General features: G+C 50.3%; 1 protein-coding gene across 1 annotated transcript in view; it reads left to right on the top strand.

The window, feature by feature from the left end:
• M1AP (meiosis 1 associated protein) overlaps positions 1-20,965 on the top strand; it is a 172,987-nt gene that overhangs the window by 39,643 nt on the left and 112,379 nt on the right. Inside the window, exons 4-6 of the mRNA XM_073668240.1 lie at positions 7,476-7,661; positions 7,745-7,901; positions 7,978-8,118. Of these exons, the coding sequence (XP_073524341.1) occupies positions 7,476-7,661; positions 7,745-7,901; positions 7,978-8,118 (484 nt within the window). The remainder of the gene's footprint in view (positions 1-7,475; positions 7,662-7,744; positions 7,902-7,977; positions 8,119-20,965) is intronic.

The following is a 20,965-nucleotide window of genomic DNA, read 5'->3' as shown; positions in this document are numbered from 1 at the left end:
AAACTAAAATGTTTTTATACAAATGCACAAAGCATGGGCAACAAACAAGGAGAATTGGAACTACTAATGCAGGAAAAGGAATATGATGTCATTGGAATCACTGAAACTTGGTGGGACGATACACATGATTGGAATAAAAGGCTAAAAGGATACAACTTATTTGCAAGAAACAGACTTGATAAACGAGGAGGAGGTGTCGCATTGTATGTTAGAAAAGCGAATATCTGCACAGAGATTGAAGCTTCAGAGACTGGGAGTTCTGTGGAAACTGTTTGGGTAAGAATACAAGGAGAGAACAACGGAAAGGACACCATTGTAGGCATTTACTACAGGCCACCTGGGCAAGCTGAAGATATGGATGAACTCTTTATGTATCAAATGACCAAGTTCTCCAAAAAATATGACGTAGTGGTCATGGGAGATTTCAACTATCCAGACATTTGTTGGGAATCTCTCTCAAGTAAAACTAACAGGTCAAGCAAATTCTTATCCTCTCTTGCTGACAACTTTATCTTCCAAAAGGTAGGGGAGAAAACAAGGGGATCTGCTACTTTGGATCTAATCCTTATAAACAGGGAGGAAATGGTTGAGGAGGTAAAGGTGGCTGGGACCCTAGGAGGCAGCGATCATGCTATTATAGAATTTTGGATAACTAGAGGAGGAAGACATGTGAAGACTCAGACTTCAAGGTTAGATTTTAGAAAGGCAGATTTTAAGAGACTCAGAAAGAGAATAGGAGGGATCCAATGGCTGGATGTCCTTAAGGACAAAAATGTCCAGGAAGGATGGGAAATTTTTAAAAATGAGATTCTCAAAGCACAATCGTTAACAATCCAGAAAAGTAGGAAGAATGGGAAGCATTTAAGGAAACCAGGATGGATGAACACAGAACTTAAACACATGCTAAAAAGAAAGAAAGAAATGTTTATTAAATGGAAAGAGGGAGGCATATCTAAAGAAGATTATAATGCAGTCTGCAGATCCTGCAGGGCACGTATCAGGTTAGCTAAAGCTGACAATGAATTAAGGCTTGCAAGAGATGTCAAAAGCAATAAAAAAGGATTTTGGGGGTATGTCAAAAGTAAAAGAAAAGTCAAAGATGCTATAGGATTTTTACAGGATGAAAATGGAGAAATGGTAAGAGAGGATGTTGAGAAGGCCGAACTTTTTAATTCCTATTTTGCATCTGTTTTCTCTCAGAAAGAAAATGTAACATCAACTGATCTTCACTGTCCTTTTAAAGGAATAGAGGAATCCAAGTTATCTGTAAACAGAAAGATTGTGAGGGAATATTTAGCTAACATAAATGAGTTCAAGTCTCCAGGTCCAGATGAATTACACCCCAGAGTACTGAAGGAGATCGTAGAAGAAATTTTAGAACCACTCTCCATAATCTTTGAAAATTCTTGGAGAACAGGAGAAGTCCCAGAAGACTGGAGAAGAGCAAATGTTGTTCCTATCTTCAAAAAGGGGAAGAAGGTGGACCCAGGGAACTATAGGCCGGTGAGTCTGACTTCTATACCAGGAAAGATCTTTGAACAAATTATTAAACAACATGTATGTAAGTACATGGATAAGAATGAAGTGATTAACCAGAGTCAGCATGGGTTTGTAACTAACAAGTCATGTCAGACTAACTTAATTTCCTTCTATGACAGAATCACTGACTGGGTGGATCAGGGAAATGCTGTAGATATAGTATATCTTGACTTCAGCAAAGCATTTGACAAAGTATCTCACACCATCCTTATTGAAAAAATGACCAAGTATGCAATGGACCAGGCAACTGTTAGGTGGATTCATAACTGGCTTAGTGATCGGACTCAAAGGGTGGTTGTAAATGGCTTCACATCCAGCTGGATGAATGTCTCAAGTGGGGTACCACAGGGCTCCGTCCTGGGACCTGTATTGTTCAACATCTTTATCAATGATTTAGATGAAGGAATTGAGGGTAAACTGATTAAATTTGCTGATGACACAAAGCTAGGAGGGATAGCTAATACTAGAGAAGAGAGAGAGAGGATTCAAAAAGACCTAAATAAACTGGAGCAGTGGGCAGCAACCAACAGAATGGTTTTTAACAGGGAAAAGTGCAAAGTACTACATCTGGGCAATAAAAATGAAAAAAGCATATACAGAATGGGAGGAATAGAGCTAAGCAACAGTACATGTGAAAAAGACTTAGGTATACTAATAGATCATAGACTGAACATGAGTCAACAGTGTGATGCAGCAGCAAAAAAGGCAAATACAATTCTGGGATGTATTAACAGAAGCATACAGTCTAGATCACGTGAAGTCATTATCGGTCTTCACTCCTCTTTGGTCAGACCTCATCTGGAATACTGTGTACAGTTTTGGGCACCACATTTTAAAAAAGACATAGACAAACTGGAGCAAGTTCAGAGAAGAGCGACCAGAATGGTGACTGGTCTGCAAACCATGTCCTATGAGGAACGGTTGCAGGATTTGGGAATGTTTAGCTTGCAAAAAAGAAGACTGAGAGGAGACTTAATAGCTGTCTACAAATATGTCAAGGGCTGTCACATTGTAGAAGGATCATCTTTATTCTCATTTGCACAAGGAAAGACTAGAAGCAATGGGATGAAACTAAATGGGAGGAGATACAGATTAGATATTAGAAAAAACTTTTTGACAGTTAGGGTGATTAATGAGTGGAACAGGCTGCCACGAGAGGTGGTGAGTTCCCCTTCAATGGACGTCTTCAAACAGAGGTTGGACAGACATCTGTCTGAGATGATCTAGTGAATCCTGCTTTGAGCAGGGGGTTGGACCAGATGACCCAGGAGGTCCCTTCCAACTCTACCATTCTATGATTCTATGATTCTATATAATAGATTCCTCTGTGTGTAATGACTCTATATAATAGATCCCTCTGTGTGTAATGACTCTATATAATAGATCACTCTGCGTGTAATGACTATATAATAGATCCCTCTGTGTGTAATGACTCTATATAATAGATCCCTCTGTGTGTAATGACTCTATATAATAGATCCCTCTGTGTGTAATGACTCTATATAATAGATCCCTCTGTGTGTAATGACTCTATATAATTGATCCCTCTGCGTGTAATGACTCTATATAATAGATCACTCTGCGTGTAATGACTCTATATAATAGATCCCTCTGCGTGTAATGACTCTATATAATAGATCCCTCTGCGTGTAATGACTCTATATAATAGATCACTCTGCGTGTAATGACTCTATATAATAGATCCCTCTGCGTGTAATGACTCTATATAATAGATCCCTCTGTGTGTAATGACTCTGTATAATAGATCACTGTGTGTGTAATGACTCTATATAATAGATCCCTCTGTGTGTAATGACTCTATATAATAGATTCCTCTGTGTGTAATGACTCTATACAATAGATCCCTCTGTGTGTAATGACTCTATATAATAGATCACTCTGCGTGTAATGACTCTATATAATAGATCCCTCTGCGTGTAATGACTCTATATAATAGATCCCTCTGTGTGTAATGACTCTATATAATAGATCCCTCTGTGTGTAATGACTCTATATAATAGATCCCTCTGTGTGTAATGACTCTATATAATTGATCCCTCTGTGTGCAATGACTCTATATAATTGATCCCTCTGTGTGTAATGACTCTATATAATAGATTCCTCTGTGTGTAATGACTCTATATAATAGATCCCTCTGTGTGTAATGACTCTGTATAATAGATCCCTCTGTGTGTAATGACTCTGTATAATAGATCGCTCTGTGTGTAATGACTCTGTATAATAGATCGCTCTGTGTGTAATGACTCTATATAATAGATCCCTCTGTGTGTAATGACTCTATATAATAGATCCCTCTGCGTGTAATGACTATATAATAGATCCCTCTGTGTGTAATGACTCTATATAATAGATCCCTCTGCGTGTGATGACTCTGTATAATAGATCCCTCTGTGTGTAATGACTCTGTATAATATAGGAGTTTCACGTTTTGTATTGAAGAACTGAAATAAATTCACTTTTTGATGATATTCGAATTTTGTGAGACGCACCTGTAACTATATAAAGTGGCTTTTATATAGCGCCGATTTTTAATGCAAAAAATGTGTTAGTGATGCATATTGCCTCACTAATCACTACCTGGGGGCAGTGTACATGCTCCAGCTGACATGACAGGTTCCCTTTAAGTAACAAGGTTAGATGCTGTGGAGCCGGAGCCTCACATCATGACAACTTCCCAGCAATTCTGTCATATAATTCTGGTATCAGAATCACCGCTTACATTAGATCTCTATAGATAATTGCCCATCTACTCCCATACACGCAACAGAGTTCTATGCGCTCTATACATCACTGCATGAATTTATCACAAAATTATATCACATTGTAGGAAACTCCATAATATGCAACCCCCTCTGCTGGCTTGTAGAATCTCTACTCTCCTCCGGCTCTCATCTTGTAGAATCTCTACTCTACTCCGGCTCTCTTCTTGTAGAATCTCTACTCCTCCTCCGGCTCTCTTCTTATAGAGTCTGTACTCTCCTCCTCCGGCTCTCTTCTTGTAGAATCTCTACTCTCCTCCTCGGCTCTCTTCTTGTAGACTCTACAGTCTCCTCCTCCGGCTCTCTTCTTGTAGAATCTCTACTCTCCTCCGGCTCTCTTCTTGTAGAATCTCTACTCTCCTCCGGCTCTCATCTTGTAGAATCTCTACTCTCCTCCGGCTCTCTTCTTGTAGAATCTCTACTCCTCCTCCGGCTCTCTTCTTATAGAGTCTGTACTCTCCTCCTCCGGCTCTCTTCTTGTAGACTCTACAGTCTCCTCCTCCGGCTCTCTTCTTGTAGAATCTCTATTCTCCTCCGGCTCTCTTCTTGTAGAATCTCTACTCTCCTCCTCCAGCTCTCTTCTTGTAGGATCTCTACTCTCCTCCTCCGGCTCTCTTCTTGTGGAATCTCTACTCTCCTCCTCCACCTCTCTTCTTGTAGAATCTCTACTCTCCTCCTCCGGCTCTCTTCTTGTAGACTCTCCAGTCTCCTCCTCTAGCTCTCTTCTTGTAGAATCTCTACTCTCCTCCTCTGGCTCTCTTCTTGTAGACTCTCCAGTCTCCTCCAGTCAGCTCTCTTCTTGTAGAATCTCTACTCTCCTCCTGCGGCTCTCTTCTTGTAGAATCTCTACTCTCCTCCTCCGGCTCTTTTCTTGTAGACTCTACAGTCTCCTCTTCTGCTCTCTTCTTGTAGAATCTCTACTCTCCTCTTCGGCTCTCTTCTTGTAGACTCTCCAGTCTCCTCCTCCCGCTCTCTTCTTGTAGAATCTCTGCTGTCCTCCTCCGGCTCTCTTCTTGTAGAATCTCTGCTGTCCTCCTCCGGCTCTCTTCTTGTAGAATCTCTACTCTCCTCCTCCGGCTCTTTTCTTGTAGACTCTACAGTCTCCTCTTCTGCTCTCTTCTTGTAGAATCTCTACTCTCCTCTTCGGCTCTCTTCTTGTAGACTCTCCAGTCTCCTCCTCAGGCTCTCTTCTTGTAGAATCTCTGCTGTCCTCCTCCGGCTCTCTTCTTGTAGAATCTCTGCTGTCCTCCTCCGGCTCTCTTCTTGTAGAATCTCTGCTGTCCTCCTCCGGCTCTCTTCTTGTAGAATCTCTGCTCTCCTCCTCTGGCTCTCTTTTTGTAGAATCTCTACTCTGCTCCTCCGGCTCTCTTCTTGTAGAATCTCTACTCTCCTCCTACGGCTCTCTTCTTGTAGAATCTCTTTTCTCCTCCGGCTCTCTTCTTATAGAATCTCTGCTGTCCTCTTTTGCTCTCTTGTAGAATCTCAACTCTTTTCTCCTCCGGCTCTCTTCTTGTAGAATCTCTACTCTCCTCTTCGGCTCTCTTCTTGTAGAATCTCTACTCTCCTGCGGCTCTCTTCTTGTAGAATCTCTACTCTCCTCCGGCTCTCTTCTTGTAGAATCTCTACTCTCCTCTTTGGCTCTCTTGTAGAATCTCAGCTCTCCTCCTCCGGCTCTCTTCTTGTAGAATCTCTACTCTCCTCCTCCAGCTCTCTTTTTTGTAGAATCTCTACTCTCCTCCTCCGGCTCTCTTCTTGTAGAATCTCTACTCTCCCCCTCGGCTCTCTTCTTGTAGAATCTCTACTCTCCTCCTCGGCTCTCTTCTTGTAGAATCTGTACTCTCCTCCTACGGCTCTCTTCTTGTAGAATCTCTACTTTCCTCCTCGGCTCTCTTCTTGTACAATCTCTACTCTCCTCCTCGGCTCTCTTCTTGTAGAATCTCTACTCTCTTCCCCCGGCTCTCTTTTTGTACAATCTCTACTCTCCTCCTCCGGCTCTCTTTTTGTAGAATCTCTACTCTCCTCCTCCGGGTCTCTTCTTGTAGAATCTCTACTCTCCTCCTCCGGCTCTCTTCTTGTAGAATCTCTACTCTCCTCCTCGGCTCTCTTCTTGTAGACTCTCCAGTCTCCTCCTCCAGCTCTCTTCTTGTAGACTCTACAGTCTCCTCTTCGGCTCTCTTCTTGTAGAATCTCTACTCTCCTCCGGCTCTCTTCTTGTAGAATCTCTACTCTCCTCTTCGGCTCTCTTCTTGTAGAATCTCTACTCTCCTCCTCCGGCTCTCTTCTTGTAGAATCTGTACTCTCCTCCTCGGCTCTCTTCTTGTAGACTCTACAGTCTCCTCTTCGGCTCTCTTCTTGTAGAATCTCTACTCTCCTCTGGCTCTCTTCTTGTAGAATCTCTACTCTCCTCTTCGGCTCTCTTCTTGTAGAATCTCTACTCTCCTCCTCTGGCTCTCTTCTTGTAGAATCTCTACTTTCCTCCTCGGCTCTCTTCTTGTAGAATCTCTACTCTCCTCCTCGGCTCTCTTCTTGTAGAATCTCTACTCTCCTCTTCGGCTCTCTTCTTGTAGAATCTCTACTCTCCTCCTCCGGCTCTCTTTTTGTAGAATCTATACTCTCCTCCTCCGGCTCTCTTCTTGTAGAATCTCTACTCTCCTCCTCGGCTCTCTTCTTGTAGAATCTCTACTCTCCTCCTCCGGCTCTCTTCTTGTAGAATCTCTACTCTCCTCCTCGGCTCTCTTCTTGTAGACTCTCCAGTCTCCTCTTCGGCTCTCTTCATGTAGAATCTCTACTCTCCTCCGGCTCTCTTCTTGTAGAATCTCTACTCTCCTCCTCCGGCTCTCTTCTTGTAGAATCTCTACTCTCCTCTTCGGCTCTCTTCCTGTAGAATCTCTTCTCTCCTCCGGCTCTCTTCTTGTAGAATCTCTACTCTCCTCTTCGGCTCTCTTCTTGTAGACTCTACAGTCCTGCTCTCTTCTTGTAGACTCTACAGTCTCCTCTTCGGCTCTCTTCTTGTAGAATCTCAACTCTTTTCTCCTCGGCTTTCTTCTTGTAGACTCTCCATAATCCTCTCTGGCTTTCTTTTTGTAAATTCTCCACTTTCTCTTTCTTGTTATATAATCCCCATCCTCTGTGGCTTTCTCTGTTTTTTCTTTGTAGGAGATGAAGGGTAACTTGTGCCGCCTCCTGCGGTGCCTGTCTGAGCTGCAGGCTCTCCCCACTGAAGGTTCTGGACCTGTGAAGAACAGCGCAATCTCCATGGCTGTGCTGGACTCCCTGCAGCAGAACAAGCAGCGGATGCAGCTCAGCTCCTCAGGGGCCACAGCACGTGGCTGCTTTGTGGAGGTGATAAGCCTTCTCACATGTAGACACGTGATACACCTGTGGATCTGTCAGTGCTTCTCACTACACCATCACTTTATCACCAGGTGACTGTTGTCTCCCCCCGATCAGGACGTGATCTGATGTGTGACCTGGACGGTGGAATGAAGGACGCTGATCTAGGCACATTGCGCCGTCTGCTGGTTCTCCAGATCTCGTGTGAGCAGGAGCAGAATGGTTCTCCCAAGACGCCTCTGGGGCAGGGTATGAGAGGATCGTGGGTGGAAATACTCCTGTCTTCTGCTCACTGCCGCTCATCACACTCATCCGTCTTCTGCAGGTTCCAATGTGTATGACATTGATCTTCACCTTATTCCACCAAATGTTCTGTGTTTGGAGATGTTTTTGAAGTCGTGGCTGCTGGAGCGCAACGGCGAGAAAGAGAAATGTCACTTGATATTTCCTGAAGGAGCCTCGGAGCGTAAGAGTTCATTCTTAATATTATGTGTCCCCCATCTGTATCGCCACGACCTTGGTCGTCTGGATGCCAGTGCCAGATGCTTAGTCAGTTTGGACCATGAGTGTTAGGCTATGTGCCCACCATGGAGAAATGCTCAGGATTTGTCCCTGGCAGAAAAAACACATGCGGATTGTACATGCGGATTGTACTGTGCATGCGGATTGTACTGTGCGTGCGGATTGTGCGTGCGGATTGTGCGTGCGGACTGTGCGTGCGGATTGTACATGTGGATGTGACGCGTTCTTCACATACATTTCCGCATGCGGGTTGTGATTTTAGCATCACTTGGAAAGTGCTTGACAACTTGGTCACACTATATAAATCCATGTGCGCGTGAGGGGGAATACGGCGTGTGTGACCGGGAATACGGCGTGTGTGTGACCGGGAATACGGCGTGTGTGTGACCGTGAATACGGCGTGTGTGACCGGGAATACGGCGTGTGTGTGACCGGGAATACGGCGTGCGCGTGAGGGGGAATACGGCGTGCGCGTGAGGGGGAATACGGCGTGCGCGTGAGGGGGAATACGGCGTGCGCGTGAGGGGGAATGCGGCGTGCGCGTGAGGGGGAATGCGGCGTGCGCGTGAGGGGGAATGCGGCGTGCGCGTGAGGGGGAATGCGGCGTGCGCGTGAGGGGGAATGCGGCGTGCGCGTGAGGGGGAATGCGGCGTGCGCGTGACCGGGAATACGGCGTGCGCGTGAGGGGGAATACGGCGTGCGCGTGAGGGGGAATACGGCGTGCGCGTGACCGGGAATACGGCGTGCGCGTGACCGGGAATACGGCGTGCGCGTGAGGGGGAATATGGCGTGTGTGACCGGGAATATGGCGTGTGTGACCGGGAATACGGCGTGCGCGTGAGGGGGAATACGGCGTGCGCGTGAGGGGGAATACGGCGTGCGCGTGAGGGGGAATATGGCGTGTGTGACCGGGAATACGGCGTGTGCGTGAGGGGGAATACGGCGTGTGCGTGAGGGGGAATACGGCGTGTGTGACCGGGAATACGGTGCGTGCGTGAGGGGGAATACGGCGTGTGTGACCGGGAATACGGCGTGTGTGACCGGGAACACGGCGTGTGCGTGAGGGGGAATACGGCGTGTGCGTGAGGGGGAATACGGCGTGTGCGTGAGGGGGAATACGGCGTGTGTGACCGGGAATACGGCGTGTGTGACCGGGAATACGGCGTGTGTGACTGGGAACACGGCGTGTGCGTGAGGGGGAATACGGCGTGTGTGACCGGGAATACGGCGTGTGCGTGAGGGGGAATACGGCGTGTGTGTGACCGGGAATACGGCGTGTGCGTGAGGGGGAATACGGCGTGTGTGACCGGGAATACGGCGTGTGTGTGACCGGGAATACGGCGTGTGCGTGAGGGGGAATACGGCGTGTGTGACCGGGAATACGGCGTGTGTGACCGGGAATACGGCGTGTGCGTGAGGGGGAATACGGCGTGTGTGTGACCGGGAATACGGCGTGTGCGTGAGGGGGAATACGGCGTGTGTGACCGGGAATACGGCGTGTGCGTGAGGGGGAATACGGCGTGTGCGTGAGGGGGAATACGGCGTGTGCGTGAGGGGGAATACGGCGTGTGTGACCGGGAATACGGCATGTGTGACCGGGAATACGGCGTGTGCGTGAGGGGGAATACGGCGTGTGTGTGACCGGGAATACGGCGTGTGCGTGAGGGGGAATACGGCGTGTGCGTGACCGGGAATACGGCGTGTGTGTGACCGGGAATACGGCGTGTGTGACCGGGAATACGGCGTGTGCGTGACCGGGAATACGGCGTGTGTGACCGGGAATACGGCGTGTGTGACTGGGAATACGGCGTGCGCGTGAGGGGGAATACGGCGTGTGTGTGAGGGGGAATAGGGCGTGTGTGTGAGGGGGAATAGGGCGTGTGTGTGAGGGGGAATACGGCGTGTGCGTGAGGGGGAATACGGCGTGTGCGTGAGGGGGAATACGGCGTGTGCGTGAGGGGGAATACGGCGTGTGTGTGACCGGGAATACGGCGTGTGTGTGACCGGGAATACGGCGTGTGCGTGAGGGGGAATACGGCGTGTGCGTGAGGGGGAATACGGCGTGTGCGTGAGGGGGAATACGGCGTGTGCGTGCGGGGGAATACGGCGTGTGCGTGAGGGGGAATACGGCGTGTGCGTGAGGGGGAATACGGCGTGTGTGTGACCGGGAATACGGCGTGTGCGTGAGGGGGAATACGGCGTGTGCGTGAGGGGGAATACGGCGTGTGTGTGAGGGGGAATACGGCGTGTGCGTGACCGGGAATACGACGTGTGCGTGACCGGGAATACGGCGTGTGCTTGACCGGGAATACGGCGTGTGTGACTGGGAATACGGCGTGCGCGTGAGGGGGAATACGGCGTGTGTGTGAGGGGGAATAGGGCGTGTGTGTGAGGGGGAATACGGCGTGTGTGTGAGGGGGAATACGGCGTGTGCGTGAGGGGGAATACGGCGTGTGCGTGAGGGGGAATACGGCGTGTGTGTGACCGGGAATACGGCGTGTGTGTGACCGGGAATATGGCGTGTGCGTGAGGGGGAATATGGCGTGTGCGTGAGGGGGAATATGGCGTGTGCGTGAGGGGGAATACGGCGTGTGCGTGAGGGGGAATACGGCGTGTGCGTGAGGGGGAATACGGCGTGTGCGTGCGGGGGAATACGGCGTGTGCGTGAGGGGGAATACGGCGTGTGCGTGATGGGGAATACGGCGTGTGTGTGACCGGGAATACGGCGTGTGCGTGATGGGGAATACGGCGTGTGCGTGACCGGGAATACGGCGTGTGCGTGACCGGGAATACGGCGTGTGCGTGACCGGGAATACGGCGTGTGCGTGACCGGGAATACGGCGTGTGTGACTGGGAATACGGCGTGCGCGTGAGGGGGAATACGGCGTGTGTGTGAGGGGGAATAGGGCGTGTGTGTGAGGGGGAATACGGCGTGTGTGTGAGGGGGAATACGGCGTGTGCGTGAGGGGGAATACGACGTGTGCGTGAGGGGGAATACGGCGTGTGCGTGAGGGGGAATACGGCGTGTGTGTGACCGGGAATACGGCGTGTGTGTGACCGGGAATACGGCGTGTGCGTGAGGGGGAATACGGCGTGTGCGTGAGGGGGAATACGGCGTGTGCGTGAGGGGGAATACGGCGTGTGCGTGAGGGGGAATACGGCGTGTGTGTGACTGGGAATACGGCGTGTGTGTGAGGGGGAATACGGCGTGTGTGTGAGGGGGAATACGGCGTGCACGTGAGGGGGAATACGGCGTGGGCGTGAGGGGGAATACGGCGTGGGCGTGAGGGGGAATACGGCGTGGGCGTGAGGGGGAATACGGCGTGGGCGTGAGGGGGAATACGGCGTGTGTGAGGGGGAATACGGCCTGTGTGAGGGGGAATACGGCCTGTGTGACTGGGAATACGGCGAGTGTGACTGGGAATACGGCGAGTGTGACCGGGAATACGGCGTGTGTGTGAGGGGGAATACGGCGTGTGCGTGAGGGGGAATGCGGCGTGTGCGTGAGGGGGAATACGGCGTGTGCGTGAGGGGTAATACGGCGTGTGCGTGAGGGGGAATACGGCGTGTGCGTGAGGGGGAATACGGCGTGTGCGTGAGGGGGAATACGGCGTGTGTGACCGGGAATACGGCGTGTGCGTGAGGGGGAATACGGCGTGTGCGTGAGGGGGAATACGGCGTGTGTGACTGGGAATACGGCGTGTGTGTGAGGGGGAATACGGCGTGTGTGACTGGGAATACGGCATGTGTGTGAGGGGGAATACGGCGTGTGCGTGAGGGGGAATATGGCGTGTGTGACCGGGAATACGGCGTGTGTGTGAGGGGGAATACGGCGTGTGCGTGAGGGGGAATACGGCGTGTGTGACTGGGAATACGGCGTGTGTGACCGGGAATACGGCGTGTGTGTGAGGGGGAATACGGCGTGTGCGTGAGGGGGAATACGGCGTGTGTGAGGGGGAATACGGCGTGTGCGTGAGGGGGAATACGGCGTGTGTGACCGGGAATACGGCGTGTGCGTGAGGGGGAATACGGCGTGTGCGTGAGGGGTAATACGGCGTGTGTGACTGGGAATACGGCGTGTGTGTGAGGGGGAATACGGCGTGTGCGTGAGGGGGAATACGGCGTGTGTGACCGGGAATACGGCGTGTGCGTGAGGGGGAATACGGCGTGTGCGTGAGGGGGAATACGGCGTGTGTGACCGGGAATACGGCGTGTGTGTGAGGGGGAATACGGCGTGTGTGACTGGGAATACGGCATGTGTGTGAGGGGGAATACGGCGTGTGCGTGAGGCGGAATACGGCGTGTGCGTGAGGGGGAATACGGCGTGTGTGACCGGGAATACGGCGTGTGTGACCGGGAATACGGCATGTGCGTGAGGGGGAATACGGCGTGTGCGTGAGGGGGAATACGGCGTGTGTGACTGGGAATACGGCGTGTGTGTGAGGGGGAATACGGCGTGTGCGTGAGGGGGAATACGGCGTGTGTGACCGGGAATACGGCGTGTGCGTGAGGGGGAATACGGCGTGTGTGAGGGGGAATACGGCGTGTGTGTGAGGGGGAATACGGCGTGTGCGTGAGGGGGAATACGGCGTGTGTGACCGGGAATACGGCGTGTGTGTGAGGGGGAATACGGCGTGTGTGACCGGGAATACGGCGTGTGCGTGAGGGGGAATACGGCGTGTGTGACCGGGAATACGGCGTGTGTGACCGGGAATACGGCGTGTGTGTGAGGGGGAATACGGCGTGTGTGACCGGGAATACGGCGTGTGCGTGAGGGGGAATACGGCGTGTGTGTGAGGGGGAATACGGCGTGTGCGTGAGGGGGAATACGGCGTGTGTGACCGGGAATACGGCGTGTGTGTGAGGGGGAATACGGCGTGTGTGTGAGGGGGAATACGGCGTGTGCGTGAGGGGGAATACGGCGTGTGCGTGAGGGGGAATACGGCGTGTGCGTGAGGGGGAATACGGCGTGTGTGTGAGGGGGAATACGGCGTGTGTGACCGGGAATACGGCGTGTGTGTGAGGGGGAATACGGCGTGTGCGTGAGGGGGAATACGGCGTGTGCGTGAGGGGGAATACGGCGTGTGCGTGAGGGGGAATACGGCGTGTGTGACCGGGAATACGGCGTGTGTGTGAGGGGGAATACGGCGTGCGTGTGAGGGGGAATACGGCGTGTGTGTGACTGGGAATACGGCGTGTGTGAGGGGGAATACGGCGTGTGTGTGAGGGGGAATACGGCGTGTGTGTGACTGGGAATACGGCGTGTGTGAGGGGGAATTCGGCGTGTGTGTGAGGGGGAATACGGCGTGTGTGTGACCGGGAATACGGCGTGTGCGTGAGGGGGAATACGGCGTGTGTGTGACTGGGAATACGGCGTGTGTGAGGGGGAATACGGCGTGTGTGTGAGGGGGAATACGGCGTGTGCGTGAGGGGGAATACGGCGTGTGCGTGAGGGGGAATACGGCGTGTGTGTGAGGGGGAATACGGCGTGTGCGTGAGGGGGAATACGGCGTGTGTGACCGGGAATACGGCGTGTGTGTGAGGGGGAATACGGCGTGTGCGTGAGGGGGAATACGACGTGTGCGTGAGGGGGAATACGGCGTGTGTGTGAGGGGGAATACGGCGTGTGCGTGAGGGGGAATACGGCGTGTGTGACCGGGAATACGGCGTGTGTGACCGGGAATACGGCGTGTGCGTGAGGGGGAATACGGCGTGTGCGTGAGGGGGAATAGGGCGTGTGCGTGAGGGGGAATACGGCGTGTGTGACTGGGAATACGGCGTGTGTGTGAGGGGGAATACGGCGTGTGTGACTGGGAATACGGCATGTGTGTGAGGGGGAATACGGCGTGTGTGTGAGGGGGAATACGGCGTGTGCGTGAGGGGGAATACGGCGTGTGCGTGAGGGGGAATACGGCGTGTGTGACTGGGAATACGGCGTGTGCGTGAGGGGGAATACGGCGTATGTGACCGGGAATACGCCGTGTGTGTGAGGGGGAATACGGCGTGTGCGTGAGGGGGAATACGGCGTGTGTGACTGGGAATACGGCATGTGTGTGAGGGGGAATACGGCGTGTGTGACCGGGAATACGGCGTGTGTGTGAGGGGGAATACGGCGTGTGTGTGAGGGGGAATACGGCGTGTGTGAGGGGGAATACGGCGTGTGTGACCGGGAATACGGCGTGTGTGTGAGGGGGAATACGGCGTGTGTGAGGGGGAATACGGCGTGTGCGTGAGGGGGAATACGGCGTGTGCGTGAGGGGGAATACGGCGTGTGTGACCGGGAATACGGCGTGTGTGACCGGGAATACGGCGTGTGTGACTGGGAATACAGCATGTGTGTGAGGGGGAATACGGCGTGTGTGTGAGGGGGAATACGGCGTGTGTGAGGGGGAATACGGCGTGTGTGACTGGGAATACGGCGTGTGTGTGAGGGGGAATACGGCGTGTGTGACCGGGAATACGGCGTGTGTGTGAGGGGGAATACGGCGTGTGCGTGAGGGGGAATACGGCGTGTGTGAGGGGGAATACGGCGTGTGTGAGGGGGAATACGGCGTGTGTGTGAGGGGGAATACGGCGTGTGTGTGAGGGGGAATACGGCGTGTGCGTGAGGGTGAATACGGCGTGTGTGAGGGGGAATACGGCGTGTGCGTGAGGGGGAATACGGCGTGTGTGACCGGGAATACGGCGTGTGTGTGAGGGGGAATACGGCGTGTGTGAGGGGGAATACGGCGTGTGTGACCGGGAATACGGCGTGTGTGTGAGGGGGAATACGGCGTGTGCGTGAGGGTGAATACGGCGTGTGTGAGGGGGAATACGGCGTGTGCGTGAGGGGGAATACGGCGTGTGCGTGAGGGGGAATACGGCGTGTGTGAGGGGGAATACGGCATGTGTGACCGGGAATACGGCGTGTGTGTGTGAGGGGGAATACGGCGTGTGTGTGAGGGGGAATACGGCGTGTGTGAGGGGGAATACGGCGTGTGCGTGAGGGGGAATACGGCGTGTGTGACTGGGAATACAGCGTGTGTGTGAGGGGGAATACGGCGTGTGTGACCGGGAATACGGCGTGTGCGTGAGGGGGAATACGGCGTGTGTGAGGGGGAATACGGCGTGTGCGTGAGGGGGAATACGGCGTGTGTGAGGGGGAATACGGCGTGTGCGTGAGGGGGAATACGGCGTGTGCGTGAGGGGGAATACGGCGTGTGTGACTGGGAATACAGCGTGTGCGTGAGGGGGAATACGGCGTGTGTGACCGGGAATACGGCGTGTGTGACCGGGAATACGGCGTGTGCGTGAGGGGGAATACGGCGTGTGCGTGAGGGGGAATACGGCGTGTGTGAGGGGGAATACGGCGTGTGTGTGAGGGGGAATACGGCGTGTGCGTGAGGGGGAATACGGCGTGTGTGACTGGGAATACAGCGTGTGTGTGAGGGGGAATACGGCGTGTGTGACCGGGAATACGGCGTGTGCGTGAGGGGGAATACGGCGTGTGCGTGAGGGGGAATACGGCGTGTGCGTGAGGGGGAATACGGCGTGTGTGAGGGGGAATACGGCGTGTGCGTGAGGGGGAATACGGCGTGTGCGTGAGGGGGAATACGGCGTGTGTGACTGGGAATACAGCGTGTGTGTGAGGGGGAATACGGCGTGTGTGACTGGGAATACGGCGTGTGTGACCGGGAATACGGCGTGTGCGTGAGGGGGAATACGGCGTGTGCGTGAGGGGGAATACGGCGTGTGTGACCGGGAATACGGCGTGTGCGTGAGGGGGAATACGGCGTGTGTGACCGGGAATATGGCGTGTGCGTGAGGGGGAATACGGCGTGTGTGATGTTCAGGCTGTAGGACGCACATTATTACACGCACTGCAAGATTAGACAGAAGTAAAAAGGCCCATATAATTCTACTACTCTAAACCTCCCGGGCAGTGAGGGGGTGAATATCAGTAAGATTAGGGGTAATCGCTATAGTCAGCGTTTCTCCGCAGCGTGTGCTGTATACACCTATAGCTGGACAGCACGCACATTACCTACGCTTTACACAGTGCACACATGTACAGTACACGCACACTCAACTCTGCTACATGTACAGTACACGCACACTCAACTCTGCTACATGTACAGTACACGCACACTCAACTCTGCTACATAAACAGCTCTGCTACATGTACAGTACACTCACACTCAACTCTGCTACATACACAGCTCTACTACATGTACAGTACACGCACACTCAACTCTGCTACATGTACAGTACATTCAACTCTGCTACATACACAGCTCTGCTACATGTACAGTACACACACACTCAACTCTGCTACATACACAACTCTGCTACATGTACAGTACATTCACACTCAACTCTGCTACATGTACAGTACATTCACACTCAACTCTGCTACATGTACAGTACACGCACACTCAACTCTGCTACATACACAACTCTGCTACATATACAGTACATTCACACTCAACTCTGCTACATGTACAGTACATTCAACTCTGCTACATACACAACTCTGCTACATGTACAGTACATTCACACACAACTCTGCTACATGTACAGTACATTCACACTCAACTCTGCTACATATACAGTACACTCACACTCAACTCTGCTACATGTACAGTACATTCACACTCAACTCTGCTACATGTACAGTACATTCACACTCAACTCTGCTACATGTACAGTACATTCACACACAACTCTGCTACATGTACAGTACATTCACACTCAACTCTGCTACATATACAGTACACTCACACTCAACTCTGCTGCATGTACAGTACACGCACACTCAACTCTGCTGCATGTGCAGTACACGCACACTCAACTCTGCTGCATGTACAGTACACGCACACTCAACTCTGCTACATGTACAGTACACGCACACTCAACTCTGCTGCATGTACAGTACACGCACACTCAACTCTGCTACATGTACAGTACACGCACACTCAACTCTGCTACATACACAGCTCTGCTACATGTACAGTACACGCACACTCAACTCTGCTACATAAACAGCTCTGCTACATGTACAGTACACGCACACTCAACTCTGCTACATATACAGTACATTCACACTCAACTCTGCTACATAAACAGCTCTGCTACATGTACAGTACACGCACACTCAGCTCTGCTACATACACAGCTCTGCTGCATGTACAGTACACGCACACTCAACTCTGCTACATGTACAGTACACGCACACTCAACTCTGCTACATGTACAGTACACTCACACTCAACTCTGCTACATGTACAGTACACGCACACTCAACTCTGCTGCATGTACAGTACATTCACACTCAACTCTGCTGCATGTACAGTACACACACACTCAACTCTGCTACATGTACAGTACATTCACACTCAACTCTGCTGCATGTACAGTACACACACACTCAACTCTGCTGCATGTACAGTACACGCACACTCAACTCTGCTGCATGTACAGTACACTCACACTCAACTCTGCTACATGTACAGTACACGCACACTCAACTCTGCTACATGTACAGTACACGCACACTCAACTCTGCTGCATGTACAGTACACGCACACTCAACTCTGCTACATACACAGCTCTGCTACATGTACAGTACACGCACACTCAACTCTGCTGCATACACAGCTCTGCTACATGTACAGTACACTCACACTCAACTCTGCTACATGTACAGTACACGCACACTCAACTCTGCTACATATACAGTACACTCACACTCAACTCTGCTACATGTACAGTACATTCAACTCTGCTACATACACAACTCTGCTACATGTACAGTACATTCACACTCAACTCTGCTACATGTACAGTACATTCACACTCAACTCTGCTACATATACAGTACATTCACACTCAACTCTGCTACATACACAACTCTGCTACATGTACAGTACACGCACACTCAACTCTGCTACATGTACAGTACATTCACACTCAACTCTGCTACATATACAGTACATTCACACTCAACTCTGCTACATGTACAGTACACGCACACTCAACTCTGCTGCATGTACAGTACATTCACACTCAACTCTGCTACATGTACAGTACATTCACACTCAACTCTGCTACATATACAGTACATTCACACACAACTCTGCTACATGTACAGTACATTCACACTCAACTCTGCTACATATACAGTACATTCACACACAACTCTGCTACATGTACAGTACATTCACACTCAACTCTGCTACATATACAGTACATTCACACTCAACTCTGCTACATACACAACTCTGCTACATGTACAGTACACGCACACTCAACTCTGCTACATGTACAGTACATTCACACACAACTCTTGCTACATGTACAGTACATTCACACTCAACTCTGCTACATATACAGTACATTCACACTCAACTCTGCTACATACACAACTCTGCTACATGTACAGTACACGCACACTCAACTCTGCTACATGTACAGTACATTCACACTCAACTCTGCTACATATACAGTACATTCACACTCAACTCTGCTACATGTACAGTACATTCACACTCAACTCTGCTACATGTACAGTACATTCAACTCTGCTACATACACAACTCTGCTACATGTACAGTACACGCACACTCAACTCTGCTACATGTACAGTACATTCACACTCAACTCTGCTACATATACAGTACATTCACACTCAACTCTGCTACATGTACAGTACACGCACACTCAACTCTGCTACATGTACAGTACATTCACACTCAACTCTGCTACATGTACAGTACATTCACACTCAACTCTGCTACATGTACAGTACATTCAACTCTGCTACATACTCAACTCTGCTACATGTACAGTACACGCACACTCAACTCTGCTACATGTACAGTACATTCACACTCAACTCTGCTACATATACAGTACATTCACACTCAACTCTGCTACATGTACAGTACATTCACACTCAACTCTGCTACATGTACAGTACATTCAACTCTGCTACATACTCAACTCTGCTACATGTACAGTACATTCACACTCAACTCTGCTACATGTACAGTACATTCACACACAACTCTGCTACATGTACAGTACATTCACACACAACTCTGCTACATGTACAGTACATTCACACTCAACTCTGCTACATGTACAGTACATTCACACACAACTCTGCTACATGTACATTACACGCACACTCAACTCTGCTACATGTACAGTACATTCACACTCAACTCTGCTACATGTACAGTACATTCACACTCAACTCTGCTACATGTACAGTACATTCACACACAACTCTGCTACATGTACAGTACATTCACACACAACTCTGCTACATGTACAGTACATTCACACTCAACTCTGCTACATGTACAGTACATTCACACTCAATTCTGCTACATGTACAGTACATTCAACTCTGCTACATACACAACTCTGCTACATGTACAGTACACGCACACTCAACTCTGCTACATGTACAGTACATTCACACTCAACTCTGCTACATGTACAGTACATTCACACTCAACTCTGCTACATGTACAGTACATTCACACTCAACTCTGCTACATGTACAGTACATTCACACACAACTCTGCTACATGTACAGTACATTCACACACAACTCTGCTACATGTACAGTACATTCACACTCAACTCTGCTACATGTACAGTACATTCACACACAACTCTGCTACATGTACAGTACATTCACACTCAACTCTGCTACATGTACAGTACATTCACACTCAACTCTGCTACATGTACAGTACATTCACACTCAACTCTGCTACATGTACAGTACATTCACACTCAACTCTGCTACATGTACAGTACACTCACACTCAACTCTGCTGCATGTACAGTACACGCACACTCAACTCTGCTGCATGTACAGTACATTCACACTCAACTCTGCTACATGTACAGTACACTCACACTCAACTCTGCTGCATGTACAGTACACGCACACTCAACTCTGCTGCATGTACAGTACATTCACACTCAACTCTGCTGCATATACAGTACATTCACACTCAACTCTGCTACATGTACAGTACATTCACACTCAACTCTGCTACATGTACAGTACATTCACACTCAACTCTGCTACATGTACAGTACATTCACACTCAACTCTGCTACATGTACAGTACATTCACACTCAACTCTGCTACATGTACAGTACATTCACACTCAACTCTGCTACATGTACAGTACATTCACACTCAACTCTGCTACATATACAGTACATTCACACTCAACTCTGCTACATGTACAGTACATTCACACTCAACTCTGCTACATGTACAGTACACTCACACTCAACTCTGCTACATGTACAGTACATTCACACTCAACTCTGCTGCATGTACAGTACATTCACACTCAACTCTGCTACATGTACAGTACATTCACACTCAACTCTGCTACATGTACAGTACACTCACACTCAACTCTGCTACATGTACAGTACACGCACACTCAACTCTGCTGCATGTACAGTACACGCACACTCAACTCTGCTACATGTACAGTACACGCACACTCAACTCTGCTACATGTACAGTACATTCACACTCAACTCTGCTGCATGTACAGTACATTCACACTCAACTCTGCTACATGTACAGTACACGCACACTCAACTCTGCTACATGTACAGTACATTCACACTCAACTCTGCTACATGTACAGTACATTCACACACAACTCTGCTACATGTACAGTACATTCACACTCAACTCTGCTACATAAACAGCTCTGCTACATGTACAGTACACGCACACTCAACTCTGCTACATAAACAGCTCTGC

Source organism: Phyllobates terribilis, unplaced genomic scaffold (assembly GCF_046119375.1).
Source record: "Phyllobates terribilis strain yellow unplaced genomic scaffold, ASM4611937v1 Scaffold_1__5_contigs__length_1240528914, whole genome shotgun sequence".
In the NCBI taxonomy this organism is placed as follows: domain Eukaryota; kingdom Metazoa; phylum Chordata; class Amphibia; order Anura; family Dendrobatidae; genus Phyllobates; species Phyllobates terribilis.
The sequence above is the reverse complement of the archived record's forward strand: the minus strand, read 5'-3'. Positions and strand labels throughout refer to the sequence as shown.